The following is a 16,921-nucleotide window of genomic DNA, read 5'->3' as shown; positions in this document are numbered from 1 at the left end:
CTGGAAACCAGTCCTGACGATGTTTACAGTCTAGTCATTTTTACAAGCAAGTTCCAATAATGTGAAATAACATCTACCCCCCCCCCCCCCCAACATCACTGCAAGTTTCCCTAGTGCCTCCTACTTAAACTAGAGAAGCAAAACCCAGAAGGCCTTTTGACCACTGGATTGGAGACGAGAACAAGCCAAGTGTGCCCAAGAACAGGTCACTGCGTGGCGACTGTGATCTGGCACCTCCCTTCCCCTGGGTCCATGCCCCCATGTTACCCTAAGGACGTCCACTAAGGGTCACACACACGACCCTGGGGCACTGGAGACCTGAGCATGCGCAGGTGAGACCTGGATGGGAATTGGCTGCCCTTCTAACTGTGTGTGCCTGTGGGCAGATTCCTTACCTTTGCGGGGTCTATTTCCTCACACATGAATGGGGATGCCAGGCGCCCCGCCTGCAAGGGTTGTGGTGCTCCGGGAAACAACCTTCCCTCTCCCTCTCCCAGGCCGCCCCTTCTCCAGCAGGTTCATGGAGCCACAGCTGCGTTTACTGGGTACTTACTAAGTTCTCAGCACAGTTTTAAGCATTAGACATGTATCGATTCATTTAATCCTCACATCCTCCCTATAAACTGGTGACTATTATATCCCTCATTTTAAGTATGAGAAAAAAATCAGCACAGAAGGATTAAGTACCTGCCCAAGGTTACACCACTAGCAACTGGATTCACTGATGTGAGAACAAGCAGGAAGTGAAACCTGGCCAGAAGGTAGAGACTGAAAGCTGGGAGCTGAGGTGCCACTGGCTCTTGGTGTCCTCCGGCCATCACTGTCGCCTTCTGCCTGCTGCGGCCTCCCGCCTGTGCCCGGCCCCACACAGCCACCCGACCCCTCGTCCACAGGGTTTGCCCGTGCAGGTGCCCACCGTCTCCTAACTCGCTCTTAACTCAGGGAATGGAGGCTCTGATTGAAGAGTCAGCCAGTGGTGTGCTGGTAAATGTTTAGCATCTGTGGCTCTGTGAGGAAAAAGCAAGCCCCGATCTGCAGGGATTTACACCAGCATGTAAATCTCGCCGTGGTGGATTTCCGGCTCTCGCTGAACGCAGAGTCCGGAAGAGGTGCGCACAGCCCACGCTCTGGGCCAGCACAGCCAGCACAGCAGATCTTTAAACAATGTTTCGGTCCATGTCACTTCCATGTAATGCTGATGAGAACGCAGTTATGAACTAAATTTGTTTTTCTATCAATTAGTCTCTAGTAAAATTAGTTTTGTTATATGTTGTTTCACTTAGTCACAGAACCTATCATGATGTTAAATGAGGACTTAACTGTACACACCACGGGCACCATGGGCACCACCGGGACCACTGGTCTAGGAATCAAGGTGCTGAGTCAGGTGGCTGCCCCTGGCCCATCAGCTGTGCCGGGGTAGAGTCATGTGACAGAAGATGGCCAGAGCCCACCCCTTCACCACACAGGCTGTGGGAGGTCAGTTTCAAAGAGAAAGGTGAGTCCTGTGAGAAAGGTGCGAGTACTTCAAACATGTTCTTGGCTGCTCATCCGTGGCCCCTTCTGACGACGGGTGCGGGTTTCATGCTCTGCTCCAGGCGCAGGGCACAGGCGCTAGGCCCAAGCCAATCAAGGACATTCTGGTCACAGTGACAGCTTCAGGGATGGTATCTAACCCCGTGCAAACCAGGAAGACCCAAGTGGGCTTTTGCTGGGACTTCTGGGAGAGACAGAGGCTTGACTGCTGGGAAACTGGGGGCTGTGAGGCTGGAGCTGCCGACCCCACAGAAGCCGGAGGGTACGGCGACTGGGGACAAAGCCAAGTGGAGATGCAAGTCATTGAGCCCTGAAGCTGACCGGATCCTGCAATGTCATTTAGGCAATAAATCCTCATTTGCATTGGGCTTTCTACACCTTGCAGCCACAAGTCTCACACGCAAGGACTGCCAGGGCTGGGAGGAGTAAGTTCCTGATGGTGAGCCCGTAGTGACTCACGGCTGAGTCACTGCTACCTCTCCCATAATGTCTAGCACAGGGCCAGCCTTGATAAACTTTGAGCGAATTAATTCTTGCGTCTCTCTCCTAAGAAATCAGAATATTGACCTCCGCAGGGCAAACACATGTGAAGGGGACTTCTTGGTCCCTCAATCACAGGAATAGCTTCTGCAAATGAGGGCATCCAGGATGGTCCCCCAAAGAGGGGCGGGGCAACGGGACGCAGCTGCCCTTCTGGGAGAGGGGGCAGCGACCCTCACTGGTGGAACCCACGTGTCTAAAAAGGCTTCCAAATCAGGCAGACCTGGGCTAAATTTATGTCCCTTAACTGTAGCATGATCTTCAGCGAAATACCTCTCTTGGTTTGCTGCCCACTTCGTAGGGGGCAGGAGGGCACCAGGCACTCGGCTGGGCAGCTGGACTGAGGCCAGCCCACAATGAGCTGCCCTTTCCCTTCCTGCCTGAGCCTGGGGGCGGGGGAGGGGAGAGGAGCAGTGGCAAGGCGCCCCCCAACCCCACCCTCGCACAGAGCACACCACACACCACCGCCACCCGGGTGCAGGTACAGTTTATTCTTCACAACAGAGAAATACAAAGAGCAGAGGGTTCAGAATTCCTTTGTGTCTTGCCCCCTTTAGTGTTTTCCCCCACGTTTGATTTGTTTTTACTCCCCACCCCTTTTCTTAAATATAATGCAAACCTCTTTCCTGAAGCGTTGAGGGGCGCCTGCACTCACCTCCCTGCCACCAAGATGCAGACTGAGAAGCCAACAGACTGTTTTCTCTTTTTTAATAAGGTAACTAGTCCTAAGTACGGTGGCCTGGAGGTCCCGCAGAAAAAGCAAAGGGTGTTAACAGTATGTATAACAGCGTATTTACAGGGTAGTAACATGCGGACAAAAGCTACAATACTGAGTATCAGACGACGCAAGTCAAACAAAGGGGTGGGGGTGGGGGCAGAGAACCCCGTGGGAAAAGAAACCCCAGGAAACGTTAAAACTGGTAAATCAATGGTGAGTTAAGGCTTAAAAAGTGTATAAAAATAACACAGTTAATATTCAAAACGGAACTCCAGATACAGAATATATAGATGAGTTTCTGTCTAGTTTTCTTTTTTTTTTCCCCGGGGGAGGGAGGGGGCTTCTCCGGGCTCTGTACATAGTTCCTATATACACGGACACGCATGGCTTTCAGATTGGGGTGTGTCTGTGGGGGCTGAGGGCAGGGGCTGCTCCTGGGGACCCTCCTTTCTGAGGATCCCTTCCCTGCCCAGGGGCCTAGGGCCTGGGCTGGGGGTTCCCCCTCCATGGCAGGGAAGACAAGTAACCCCTCCCTGGGAAGTGCCCCATCTGGAGGAAATTATGGAGGGGGTCCTAGGCCCAGACCCACTCCCTCCCCATCCCCCGGCCCACAGTCTGGGACGGCAGGAGAGGTAGGCAATAGGTTTCCTGGCCAGCACCGAGGTAGACTGGGGTGGTCTGAAGGGCAGCGGGGGGCCAGGTCTCACCCAGCCCGCCCCCACCCCGCTTCCCTGGGCTGGCGCCCAGCCCAGCCCAACGCTGCACCCTTTGGTCCTTCGGATCTCCGGGCGGCCCCTCTCTCGTTTCGCCTCCTGAAGCCTGGGTGGCTGCTGCCTCCCTCTGGTCAGTGTTGCCCAGGGTGCATGCCGCTCAGGGCTCCAGCTGGGCACCCAGGGCGAGTGGCTCACGCTAGCTGCCTCCTGCCCCTCCCACCAGGGGCCCCCTTTGCAGTCCAGAAACCCAGGCCCGAGCCTTCCCTCCAGACCTAAGGCCATGGCAAGAGAAGTTCCCACGCTGCCCTCTGGTTCTCTGTGTCCATCTGTCCGACTCTTTTCACTTCTCGGTCTTAGCAGCACCAACTTCTTGGCCAATAAATATCTTTTTTGTTATTTCCAAAACAAACTAAAAAAAAAATAAAACAGTGAAGCAAGTGAAGGGTGGGGGAGAAAAAGAAAAGCCAACAGAGAGGTTCAAAGTGCTCTGAGATTGTCTTTGGATGCCACCAAACAGTCCAGAATGTTGCAGTTGGCCTGGCCACCCCCGGAGCTAGACCGGGCAGGGCTTCTGCGGCCCGGGCTTTCTGGAAGGTCAGGAAGGTCATGAGAGAGCTCGGCTGTTCCAGGAGGGCCCTGGAGGGGGGCGGGGCCGGGTGCTGCCTGGGCCTGTGTCTGCCAGTGGGCGGGGCCTGGTGCTGCCTGGGTCTGTGTCTGCCAGTGGGCAGGGCGGCGCCTGGGTCGGCTCAGATGAGGGAAATTCGCACCGGGATGCCGGGGGACTCCGTCCTCTGGGGCGAGTGATGGCTCACCAGATGCTCCACCACCGTGTGTTTGGACATGTGCTTCATCAGGTAGGTCTCCTGTGGGCGGGGGTGAAATTCAGAACGTAAAACCGACTGAAGGCAAGGGGGGCAGAAGAGGCTGCAGTTCCCCCAAGTGGCCACTGGAGGGCTCCTTGGCAGGTGGGCCAGCTAGTAGTGAGCAGCCACAGCTGTGGGGGACAGATGGGCATCTGCATGGGTTCTAGGGATGCTGCATGGCAGGCCTGGGAGCTGGCTCACTGACAAGAGTCTGAGCCCATGGTATGTTGGCTGTTGAGCCAGCAGGTCACGATCGCCCCTCAGCCGTGCCCACCTGGAACTCTGTAGGGCCAGGCCAGCTGCCATTTACTGGCTGGCTGGTGCTCCCAGATTGAAGGTGGAGCAGCAGGCCTGGGTTTGAGCCTAGTTCTGGACAAGTCATCTCACCCCTCCAAGCCTCAGCTTCCTCCTCTGCAAGCAGGAATGGGGCAGAAACAATCTCGAAGCGTTGCTAGGGTGATGTGGATAAAGCTCTTAGTATGCAGTAAGAGTTGAGGGGCCCCAGCATCTGCACCCCCACATTCTATCCTCGCTGGGGGAGAAGTGGGGCCTGATCTGATCAGTGACTTTGGAAGCATAAACTGGGCATGCTCAGCTTGTTCCTTTTAGCGCCCCCCACAAGCTCTGCTCAATCTGACCTGAGGCACCCAAGAACGGGTGGGCAAGGTGACCCAAGGCTCACCTGCAGGCCCACAGGCCCTCACACTAGGCTGCAGGGTGGTGCTCTGGTTCCCACCTGCCACTCCTTGGCCTCATGCCTCAATCTGCTCAGAATCCGGCAGAGGAAGCCCTCAAATGTGGTGGCCACATGCTATCAAACGACATCAGAGGGAAGCAATCAGCAAAATCCACACTACGGAACTACTCTTCATGAATAAATTGCATAGGAAAAAAAAGGCAGGGTGGGGAGTGCCCACAGTAAAAGATGCACTGACCTGGTGCGGCACAGAAATCTTATTTAGATCTTGATTAACTAATAAAATTCTAAGTAAATAAAAATATGGCATTCGTGGGACAAATGAAATGTGAATGCCGACCGAGTTGTTTGATGACATTAAGGACTTCAAGTGAATTATTTTATGTTATTATAAAAGTATTGTGCATATGTTTTAAAGAGGACTTACATTTAGAGACACTACGTGAAAACTTTCAGATGAAACAATATGATGCTGGTTTTACTTCAGAAAACAGAAACAGGGATGAAGCAGGATTGGTTGATGGTTCTGGGGGCTGAGGGGAACATGAGGGTTCACTGTTCTGAAACGTTTCTTTTACATATTAAAGTGGTTTAAAAACCAATGCATCAAATTTTTTTTTAAGGTAACTTCTTCGTGTTCTATCGAGTCCATTCAGGCCCAGTTCAGGGTGGGGCCTCAGGCCAGCGAGTGCTGACCCGCTTTGACCGCCCCCCCTCCGGTTCAGACTGATCCCAGCTGGGTTCAGACAGCTCACAGCTGAGAACCACAGCTGTGAGCGCCGTGGCCCCTCTAAGTGTGGGGGTGTGGAGGATGGTCAAGAGCTTGGGGCTGGGCATGACTGAAGGTCAGGTGACCGGGGCGCCTCGGTTTCTGGGGCCCCCACATAGATCCTTAGGGCCCCGGTCTCTTCAGGTTCTGTCCTTGTGGTCTCTCAACTCTCCTCTGCCTTTTGAGCTCCAGGGAAGGGTGAACGCCACGTACTCAGCACTCAGCAAGCTGCAGCCCTGGCTGGCAGCTGACATGTGCTCTGCTGGGAACCGTGCCTGCAGTCCTTGCACCCCCTCCAGCCACAGTGACCACTCAGAAATACCTTCCCAGACCGTACCCCCCCCAGTGGCTTCCCACACCCCCTCACAGGCCCCACAGCCCCCATGGGGCCTAATTTTCTTTCAGTTCCTGCAAGACACTGAGTTCGTTCTACCTCAGGGGCTTGCCCTTGCTGTTCCCTTGCATGAAAATGTTTCTCACCTCCTCCTCTTCCTCACCTGGCCCACTGTCCTTCAAGCCTTCGTCTAAATGTCACTTCCTCAGACAGCCCACCGGGCCCCGTCTCTCTTTCCCAGCTCCATTGTGTCCTCCCTGCCACTGTCTTTCAAAACCCATTTTCCTTTATAGCAGTGGTTCTCCATCAGGGGTGACTTTGCTCCCCCGCCCCCAGACACCTGTCAAAGTCTGGAAGCATCTTGGTTGTCACAGCCTGGAGCGGGCTGCTAGTGGGCAGAGATCAAAAACGGTGCTGTAATGCCCAGGACAGCTCCCCGGGGAACTGGCACCTGCCCACACGCTGACATGGGCTGAGGTTGGGAAACCCTGCCTGGAGCAATCACCACAGTTTGCCATTACACATTTATTTGCGTGATTACTTGTTTAATATGCCTGTAACCTCCCTGGGGGCCAAGAATCTCTCTGTCTGGTTCATCCTGGTTCCTGAGTGCTGGCACAAGTCGGTAAACACTGAGTGGGTAAACATGTCAGCCAAGGTGGCCGAGGCACCAGCTCTGCCAGCCAGCAGCCCTGTGGGTTAAGAACTGTCACCTCCTCCGCTGACAGATGAGGAAGCAGGCTCAGTGATCTCCATCTGGGTATACGCAGGGGTCTGTTACCCAGAATATTTGACTAGGCAGAAGCGCACACACAAGTGTCGCACCTGGACTCCCCCTCCTGAGTTCTGAAAGGCCCTTGTTTAGAGAAATTCAAACCCAGGGACGGGGCTGGATGCAATGACCTTCCTAGCACCGTTCAGACCTTTCCTGAGACCTGAGGGTGGCTATGAGCAAAGTCATTGTGCCACCTTGTGGCCATGAGTGGGGCTGCAGCTTCCCCAGAGGAGGAAGGCCTTTCTCGCTCCCTGACTCTGGAAAGCAGGGTACCGAGCCCTCCTCCACTGCATGGAGCATTCCCCAGGCCTGGAGCGGGCCACACCTCAGAACCCTAAAGGCTGCCAGGGGGCTCGGAGCTTGGCCTGGGGCGGCCTAAAAGAAAACAGGGAAGCAGCAGCCCTGGCTCCGCCACTCACTCTGATGGTAAGGAGCCACTTCCCCTCTCTGGGCCTCAGTTTTCTTGTCTGGAAAATGGAGAGTCAGTACCTATCTGAGGAGGCGGCGGTGGTGGAGGAAGCTGAGGCCCAGGGAGAGAGAGGCCTCGGGGCACCCAGGCACTCACCGAGGTGTAGGCCCGCCCGCACATGCTGCAGCAGTAGGCCTTGGCGTGCTTGATGGCGTGGGCGGACAGGTGGATCTGCAGGGAGGCGGAGTCCGAATAGGCGCGGTAGCAGTTGGGACACTTGTAGGGCTTGTCCTTGTTGTGCTGACGCTGGTGAGACTGTAGGAGCAGAGGAGGAAGTCAGGGGCCAGCAGGCTGCCCCCAGCCCTACCCCCTTCCTATGCTCCCTTTTGGGAAGGCAGCTGTTGCACCAGGTGGGCGGGAGGCAGGTGGCCACTCACCTGGAGGTTGGAGAGCTGAGTGAAAGCCTTTTCACAGCCAGGATGCGGGCACTTGTAGGGTCTGTCACCTGTGTGGATTCTGCAATGGGCAGCCCAATGAGGTAGGGTCCCTGACAGACACCCCTAGGCCAGCTCCAGCCCCCAAGCCCTGGCTGGCCTGCACCACACATCTGGCCCCCAAGCCTCCCATGCTCCACTGCATACACTCTCCCCAGGTGAGCCCCAGGTGAGAACTGGAGCCTCCAAAAGCCACCCTCTCTCTCTTTCTCTCACCTCCCACTGCTGGTCTGTACTAAAGCCTCCCGGCTCCCCAAGGTCCCTGCTGACCCAACCTGCGACCGGCACCCACTCAGAGACCTGGCCCAGACTCCAGCTAACCACAGAGGGCTTGCTTTGACCGCAGCCTGCCCTCTTCTTAAAAACCCACCTGCAGACCACCCACTGAAACGGGCCGAGACTCACAGCTTTGCCAGGACCCTCCCTGCCCACCGGCCTCTTTCCTGCAGAAAAAGGAGCCATCTCCCTCTGACTGGCCCCCAATTTCTATTTCCTGGTACCTCCCCATGTCAGGCACATGTCCACAGGGCTACATGGTCACCCCAGCTACTGAGAATGCAGGACAGGGTGGCCCTGAAGCTCGGCCCCTCTGTGTCCTTCCTGTGAGTCCCTTCTGCCCCCCCCCCCCTCCTGGGTTCTTGTCCTGGCTCCACTGTTTACTAGCTGGGCAACCTTGGGCAGATCACTGAGTCTCAGTTTCCTCATCTGATATAAAATACAGGCCCTCCTTTACTGGGCCCTGTGAACATGGATTGGACAACACATATAAGGGCTTAGCCAGGTATCTGGAGCAAGTGAGCACTCAATGAACACTTGTACTATTATTATCCATTCATTTAACATCAGGTACCTCAGTGGCAGGTGCCGTGCTACGTACTTGGAATGTCTCAGTGAACAAAACAGACAAACCCATTGCCTTGTGGAAAAATCAGCACAACGTAAGTCACATGCGGGAGGAAAGAAGCAGTGAAAACAAGGTGAGGGGACTGTGAGTGCCAGGGAGGGAGGGGGTATGGTTTTAAATACAGTTGCCAGGGTGAGCCTCATCGAGAAGGTGACTTTGGAGCAGTGACTTGAAGGCTGATGGCTGTGTTTGCAGTTCAAGTTGAGCCAGGTGGGCACGGAGGTGGACGGGATGAGGTGCGTCCGTCCGTGGGGATCAAGAGCCCGCACTCACAGACAAGAGGCCCTGCCTGTTCTCCACACTTGAGCCTTCTCACGACACCCCGGATTGGTCTTGAATCATCTGCTCTAGCAAAACCTCCGTGCCAGCCTGGCGGGGAGTGAAACGCTGGCTGGGCCTGAGCCTCATTTGCAGATGAGCGTTAGGTGGAGGGAGAGTCCAGCTCCGGCTGCCGGCTGTTGGCTCCTTCCCCTAAGTCCCAGCCCACCTTGCTGCCTGGGTTTGCTCTGCCCATCAACGCTCAGCAAACAAACTGAGGCCCCTCTGGCCAGGCCCCGTGCTGGATGGGCTTGAATAAGGGACCTTCTCTGCCTTCAATCAGCCCATGGAACAGAGAGCCCACTACCAACACCAGTGGAGCCCTAACTCCTTACTCACTCAAGGCCCTCTGCCTCGAGGTCCGGCCTCAGCCACCTGCTCCCATGCGCCTACATCCTGGTCAGAGAACTTCTCACCTGGCATCCGTGTCTCACTGATGCCCCTGCCGGCCACCCCTGTGCCCTGGTTGCGTCCTCAGCAGGGGAGGCTGCCCCTCTGGTCCTCTCGATTAGACTGGGACCCGAAGGGCAGTGACAGCCCGGTGTCAGGGGCGAGGCCAAGGGGAGTTGGGCTGGCCCAGTTCTGCGAACCCCCATTCTGCCCGCACACTGCTGGGTGTCACATGGTTGGGGACATTAACCCAGGCTACTGCACTCTGTCTCTATGACAGAAGGACCTTAAGGGTCATCTAGACTGACTCTGCTGCACTCTATCTCTACAACAGGAGGACCTTAAGGGTCATCCGGACTGACTCCGCCTGATGCCAGAGTCCCCGCCATCCCACCCTGCCCTCACTCCGCTCCAGGGCTGCAAGAGTCCTCCAGCTGGTGGCCCAGTGGCAGAGGGAACTAGGGGACGGGGCTGACTTTGCTTTAAACCCCACAATACCCACCCCAGAGTCCCGCCTCTCTCTCACTGCGCAGCTTCAGCCCCACAGGCTTCGCTTGCATTCCAGCTTCCTCCCTACCTCCAGTGCTTTACCCAGGCTGTTCCCTCTTCCAGGAACGCTGTTCCCTCAGCTAATACCTGGCTAACACCCACACTCCTGTTCTCAGTATAAAAACACTTTGCTTGGGGCAGCCTTCCCCGACTCCTCGACTAGGCCCATAGCCCAACCCTCTGTGCTGTCACTTTCCAGTCACTGATTTCTTGGTTGCCTCCTGAGAGCAAGAGTCCCCTTTACCACCCCCGACTCCAGGGCCTGGCACGGGCTCAGCAGAGAGCCTGCCACAGATGCGGTCTGTCCGGAAAGTATCCAGCCATGTCCCGTGACAATAAGGGACATTTATTGAACAAGATACAAGATACAAGAAACACTGTACACAGGACAATGACACCTCAGTCCCTTCAAAGTAGACACCTATGGATCTCTCACAGTTCTCCCAGCGTCTCTTCCACTGTTCAAAACACTCTGCAAAATCCTTTGTTGGAATCACCATCAGCTGCCCTGTTGTATTTTCCTGAGTCTCATGGACGGGCTGAAATCTCTTCCCTTTCAAAGGTGATTTTAGTTTGGGGAAAAGCCAGAAGTTACAGGGCACCAAATCTGGGCTGTGGGGGGGCTGAGTCACCTGGGTGATTTGACGTTTTGCCAAAAACCTCTGCAAGCGACATGCTGTGTGAGCAGGCGCGTTGTCACGATGAAGCCGCCGATCGCCAGTTGCCCAAAGCTGTGGCCGTTTTTGTCATATTGCGTCTCTCAACTGACGAAGAACGCTGAGGCAGTCCTCGTTAATTGTTTGGCCTGGAGGGGCATACTCGTGATGGACCACACCTTCCCAGTCAAGAAACACAGTTCACGCTGTCTTGATCTTGCTGCGACTTTGCCGCCCCTTCTTGGGCCATGGAAAACCAGGCGACTTCCATCGGGACAACTGGGCCTTGGTTTCTGGATCACAGCCGTGGACCCACGGTTCATCTCCAGTTATGACCGTCGTGAGGAAATCTGGTTCACTGGTAGGTGCTTGAATCAAGTCACTAGCAGCCGTAGCACAATGTTACTTCTGCTCTGGTAGCAGAAGCCGCAGAATGAATTTTGCCACAACACGTTTCATGCCAAGACCCTGTGTCAGAATCTCAGACACGGTAGTTTTGGAGCCCCCAGATCAGCTCCCAGTTCCCGCACTGTCAGCCGCCGATCTTTGTGGACGGCAGCCCGCACACAGTCGGCACTCTCAGGTGTTCCGCTCGGCGCGGGCCTTCCAGAACATGGGTCACTGTCAACAATTCTCGACCATCTCTGAAGCATTTGTGCCACACTTGTATTTGCCCTGCACTCACTGCATTGTCCCCGAAAGCCTTCGGAATCAGCCAAATAGTTTCCACAGAGGAATGTTCAAGCTTAACACAAAATTTGATGCAGATTCACTCAGTCGTCTTGAATGTGACGGCCAAACAGTGCACATGCCTGCTCCACGGCATCTACCACCCCCACTGACTAGCACAGTGAAGTTGTCATTGTTCACACATGCGCATTCACATTCCAGTCCACTCTCCTTGGCTGCCAGGTTACACTGATGTCGTGCAAACTGTTCTCATTATAGTGACAATGGCTGGACTTGTTCCAGACAGACCTCATATAGTCACTGACTGAATGAAGAGCAATGAGTTCTTTCTCTGAAGTCAGTCGCTGACAACAGTGATATACTCACTGTGTTCAACACCCATTCCCTGGGTGTACTTCACAAGTGTTTGTTGACCAACCGATCGGTCCTCTGTGGACCCAACCAAGAACCTCTTGACCAGGCAAGTCTCCGTATGGCACAGGTGGCAAACACAGGGCCTGCAGGCCAAATCCGGCCCCCCACCTTGTTTTATCCCCCCCAGCACCTGGTTTCTACCTAACGGCAGCGCTGAGCTCTCACTTAACTGTTACGGAGTAGTTACATTCATACAGTCCTAAAACTACATTGCGCCCTTCGAAGGGAACTGCGAGGCTGATGTGGCCCCCCGTGAAAGTGAGTTTGACACTCCTGCCACACGGCCTTCTCCCCGAGTGCCCCAGCTGCCCAGCCCCCTGCCTGGATCCCCAGCCCGTCCCCCCACCCCCCCCCGACTGCCACAAAGCTACCTGTCCCTCTCCCCTCTGACTGCCACAAAGCTGCGGCACAGGGATCTGACCTTGTCACGACCCTGCCTGCCGTACTCCACTCTCTCTCCTCTCTCTAGGGCAGAGTCCAACCCCTGTCTCACTCTCACTAGGGAGGGCTATGGGCCCTTCAATGCCTGACGCAGCTGCTCCTCCCCAACCTCCACCACGTATACGTATGTCCCCCTCACGGGAGCTTCCACATCCCCCAGCCCCCCAGGGTTGCAGTGGGGGTTCCTCTGGGACAGAGCCTGCCTCCGACCTCTGATCTGTCCCTGTGTGTGGCACCTAGCACTGAGCTGGCTCAGAAGGGGCTTCGTCCAACTGTTGGGTAAATGAAGGACCAGGCTGCCTGATCTCACTCATAACTGGCCCCAGAGTCGTTCAGTCCCTGAGTTTCAAGTCCGAGCCAAACCTTCGATTCCAATGCCAGCACCCTCTCTTTGTGGGGCACCTGCCCGCCAGGAGAGCACCCAGCACTGGCTCCCTCCCCCGGAGAGCTCAGCGCCGACTCCAGGCACAGGTATCACAGCGAAGCTGAGCTGAAACGGGTGCCCCTCAACTGCCCTTCCAGCCCCACTGCCCCAGCCCCATCCCGGGCCTCAAAGACTGGCTCTGCCCTCGTGCCTGGTGCGTCCACCCCCACGTGAGCTGCTTCTGGCATTCCCGCCCCTTCTTTCCTCCCAGGGATAGGTGAGCTGCTCCTTGGGGCTCTGGGGCTCTGGGCTGGGCAAATCTCACTTCTGCCTCCTCTTAGCCCGGGGACCTTGGGCAAGTGACTCTGCCCCCCTGAGCCTGCTCCCTCATCTCTAACACAGAGAGGATGATAAGGACCAAGAAGACTGGAAGAATACTTATAGAAAGGGTGTTCATAAAACATTTTTGTAGGGTTAGTTTTCAATATGTCCGTTTTTGTTTAAGATAAACAACGAGAGGGAATTTGTTCAATGTTTAAATACAATTATTAAGGACACATTAGTTACCAGGTATCTTTTCTTTCCCAGATAATAAATGGCACACTGCACAGAATGGCCTCCGCCAGGCTGTGATTTGTAACTAAAACAATGGCAGTGACAGTGAAAGTTAGCCTTCCTCAGCCCTTCACTCGTCACTTGAAAGTTAACCTTCCCTCTCTGTGGCATCTCTCAGATTCGGGACGTCTTACCAGGAGACACACACTCACACTGTGCAGGGGCGTGACGGGCACCTCGTGTGCGAACACCTGCGCCGAGCCAGGCACGGAGGAGCATTCTGACGAGGAATATGGGGCATGGGGGAGGGGCGCGGAGGGGGGCAAAAGTAGGTTTACAGTTGTTCACAGGGAATGTAATACAGTAATTAGTACATGATAACACGAGAATAAACTGTTTCCATTGTTGGTGTGAAAATAATACAACAATACATGATAGCATGAGAATGAACTGCCATGCGCACTCACAACTGCAAACCCACCTTTGCCCCACCCTGTGATTGCGGCAACTTTATGACTGTTACCACCATCAGACCTGGGATGACAAAGTGGCAGCTGCCCACCTGCACAAACTATCACTACACGCGCACAAAACGTCACACGGCCCGGAAAAGGGAGAAAGGCAAAAACCCGTGCAGCATGAACAGACAAACAAATCCAGAGTCGCTCTGCACAGCATGAGTGCCCCCAAAACAAACCATGCAGCCTCCTCGGTACCTAAGTCCCCAACAGAACAGTGTTTTCCCTGACCACGACATGGTGATATCGGATCATACAGGCTGCTAACTGCTGGAGACCGCTGCCAAGTTTTTTTACCTTGAACAGACTTGCTACAAAATTGTTTACCATCTCTTTAAATGCACATGGTATTTACTGTTTACTGAGCTGAGCCCCCTGGGACTGGCCTTCTGCAGCACTCTGCAAGTCACCTGCTTTCCTTTACTTGTGCTTTTCTTACCGATGGAGGTCCCACCAAGGCATGTCCGTGTCCCCAGCGCCACTAAACTGTGTCAGCCCACGAGTGCTCCCAGGCACATCTTTCTCAGCAAGCAGGGCGAGTCTTCTCAGCCTGTTCTAACTGCACTGCCATTCCTGCACCAGGGCTGGCTCGGTTTGGACACGACCTTCTTTTCCTACTCCCTCATGATCGGCAATCACACTGGGAAGACAGTGATTATATGCCCTGGTTGTTGGGTTCTCTATCAAGGAGAAAAGACCAGGAATGGTAGAAAACAGGGGGCCTGGAATCTGGTCACTTCTCTCTTTTTTTAAAGATTTATTTATTCATTTATATTTAGAGAGAGGGCAAGGGAGGGAGAGAGAGAGGGAGAGAAACATCAATGTGTGGTTGCCTCTCATTCACCCCCAAGTGGGGACCCGGCCCACAACCCAGGCATGTGCCCTGACTGGGAATCAAACCAGTGACTTCCTGGTCTGCAGGCCGGCACTCAGTCCACCCAGCCACACCAGCCAGGGCTGGTTACTTCTTTACATTTGGCTTTCTTTGTTTAAAGGATTCTGGGACTTGTGGGCATTTGAGACTCCAGCCTCTCTGTCACTGGGTGAGGACACACTGGTTTAATTATATGTGCTACTGCCTAATGACTAATTCTTTGTCCCTAAATGTTGTGACAACCCTCATGTTGCTTGTTTGGCTTTTCACCATTAAGAACTCCAATCAGCCCTGGCCGGCCAGCTCGGCTGGCCGGAGCATCACCCGGCACCCCGGAGCGGTTGTGGGTTTGACGCCCAGGTGGGGCGCACACGGGAGGCTGCGATGGATGTTTCTCTCTCACATTGATGTCTCTCTCTCTCAAATCCATAAACATACTCTCAGGTGAGGATTTAAAAAAAAAAACCGCAAATCTCTCTCACACGCACGCGCGTGCGCGCGCGCACACGCACACACACTGTGCCCTGGGGAACGGAACGCGACGGCCCGCCACGGAGCATTCTGGTGCCAACGCCCTCCTTCGGGGCCTGTTCATTTCTCGTCGCTTGCTTTGTTGCAGTCTCAAGCAACATTTGTAAACACAAGTCTACTTGTGAAAAAACCAGGATTCTTAGTAATGATCACTGCCGGCTCTTGTGTGTACTTCCTGCCAGACGGATACGCGAACCGCGCCTGCTCGGCCGGCTCCGCGCTGCAGCCTTCCTCGCACCCAGACCAGTAACGCGGCCAAGGGGCCTTCCGCACCCAGAGGCTCTCGGGGCGTCTAGATGGCCGCGGGGCAACACCGAAGATTTCTTCCTTCGCTTTACAAAAAGAGGGGCGACCCGAATAAATCAGGTACGTTTTGAGTTCTCCGCACTCTTTTTTTTTTATGAAGTTTATTTAAACTTCTTTTTTTTTTTTTAAGATTTTATTTATTTATTTATTTTTAGAGAGGGAAGGGAGGGAGAAAGAGAGAGAAACATCAATGTGCGGTTGCTGGGGGCTGTGGCCTGCAACCCAGGCATGTGCCCTGACTGGGAATCGAACCTGCGACACTTTGGTTTGCAGCCCGTGCTCAATCCACTGAGCTATGCCAGCCAGGGCAAGTTCTCCGCACTCTCAATCAACAGAACGCTAGAGTGAGAGCTACCCCAGGAAGTTCCCAGTACACGGAAGCTGGCAAAGCAAAAGAGAGCTCAATCTCTGAGTAAATTTTATGAATGTGTGTAATTATATATAATTTCTATAAATATAAAATATAGTAATAGCATATATAATAAAATCATATACCATAATATAATTATATATGTATGCCATATAATTATATATAATATAAATGTACTTATATAGTGGTATATTTTTTAAGATGGAGAAAAAAACAACTGCTTTTCATTTACAGAGGCTTGCACACTAAGTATCAACAGAGAGGTATCTTAAAAACATTTTTTTCTAGCTTTAACCACACTTACCAATTAGTGCCAATCATAACACAGCGTTTATGAGATAAATGAAAAGACCCTGAAGATGGGCCAGTACCCTTGCTGCCTATGTTTTTAACCTGAAAAACTGACCACCTGTTACATCTTTTTTTCTAAGTATTAATTTTAGGTAAACTTTATTTTAGTATTTTTTAAAGATTTTATTTCTTTATTTTAAAGAGAGGGGAAAAGAAGGAGAAAGAAAGGGAGAGAAATATCAATGTGTGGCTGCCTCTCACATGCCCCATACTAGGGACCTGGCCTGCAACCCAGGTATGTGCCCTGCCTGGGAATCGAACCAGCGACCCTTTGGTTCCCAGCCTGTGCTCAATCCACTGAGTCACACCAGCCAGGCACCTGTTATATCTTAATAGAGGACTCCATTCTCCTCCATTCTAATATTGTTGGTTGTTGTAACAAACAGGCTACAGTCCCTTAGCTAGCCAGGGTCTGACTCCCCCCTCACACTTGCCTAAAGGCCTCCGCTCCAAGCTGTGGGTCAGAAACTGAGTCTTCTGCAAGGAAACGCAAGAGGGGAGAGCCTCCCATCGCTATGACCCAACACTGCTTGAGGACAAGGCCAGACCCGAGAGTCCTGAGTCCAGAAGAAAACAACTTTTCAAACAGACTGACTGCCCCAGATCAGCGGAACAGGAATTATGACCTTGCATTGGATGGAGGTGATTTAATTCTAATGTTATTTTCTAACGGGCATGTGAGAAACATCCCTTTTTTCTTTGATTTATCTCTAATCCTCAATTTAGGAGGCTATAATCGTACACGCTGGAATAAAATATTCCTTAAATGGAATTCCAACTAACCCTTCAGAATCCTGGAGGGGAAACCCTGTAAAAATTTAACATAGATGGAAACTAATGAA

At 53.5% G+C, this 16,921-nt stretch overlaps 1 protein-coding gene and 1 long non-coding RNA gene across 4 annotated transcripts in view; one reads left to right on the top strand and one right to left on the bottom strand.

The window, feature by feature from the left end:
- Positions 1–2,547: 2,547 nt before the first annotated feature.
- The window catches only part of ZNF362 (zinc finger protein 362), a 39,525-nt gene continuing 25,151 nt past the window's right edge, over positions 2,548–16,921 (bottom strand). For 2 of the 3 annotated variants that reach the window (XM_045859696.1, XM_045859698.1), the window contains 3 exons: positions 7,792–7,870; positions 7,511–7,669; positions 2,548–4,370 (listed from right to left, as the gene is read on the bottom strand). In XM_045859696.1, coding sequence (XP_045715652.1) covers positions 4,254–4,370; positions 7,511–7,669; positions 7,792–7,870 — 355 coding nt within the window. In that variant the 3' untranslated portion in view covers positions 2,548–4,253. Of the gene's footprint in view, positions 4,371–5,052; positions 5,182–7,510; positions 7,670–7,791; positions 7,871–16,921 lie in introns of all 3 variants that reach the window. The other variant, XM_045859697.1, reaches the window with a different exon arrangement.
- LOC123832158 lies at positions 4,224–15,743 on the top strand. The gene is made up of 3 exons (XR_006788008.1): positions 4,224–4,361; positions 15,235–15,418; positions 15,632–15,743. It is a non-coding gene; the product is annotated as an uncharacterized LOC123832158 (long non-coding RNA).

Source organism: Phyllostomus hastatus, unplaced genomic scaffold (assembly GCF_019186645.2).
Source record: "Phyllostomus hastatus isolate PE091 unplaced genomic scaffold, TTU_PhHast_1.1 phas_scaffold_182, whole genome shotgun sequence".
Classification (NCBI taxonomy): domain Eukaryota; kingdom Metazoa; phylum Chordata; class Mammalia; order Chiroptera; family Phyllostomidae; genus Phyllostomus; species Phyllostomus hastatus.
The sequence above is the reverse complement of the archived record's forward strand: the minus strand, read 5'-3'. Positions and strand labels throughout refer to the sequence as shown.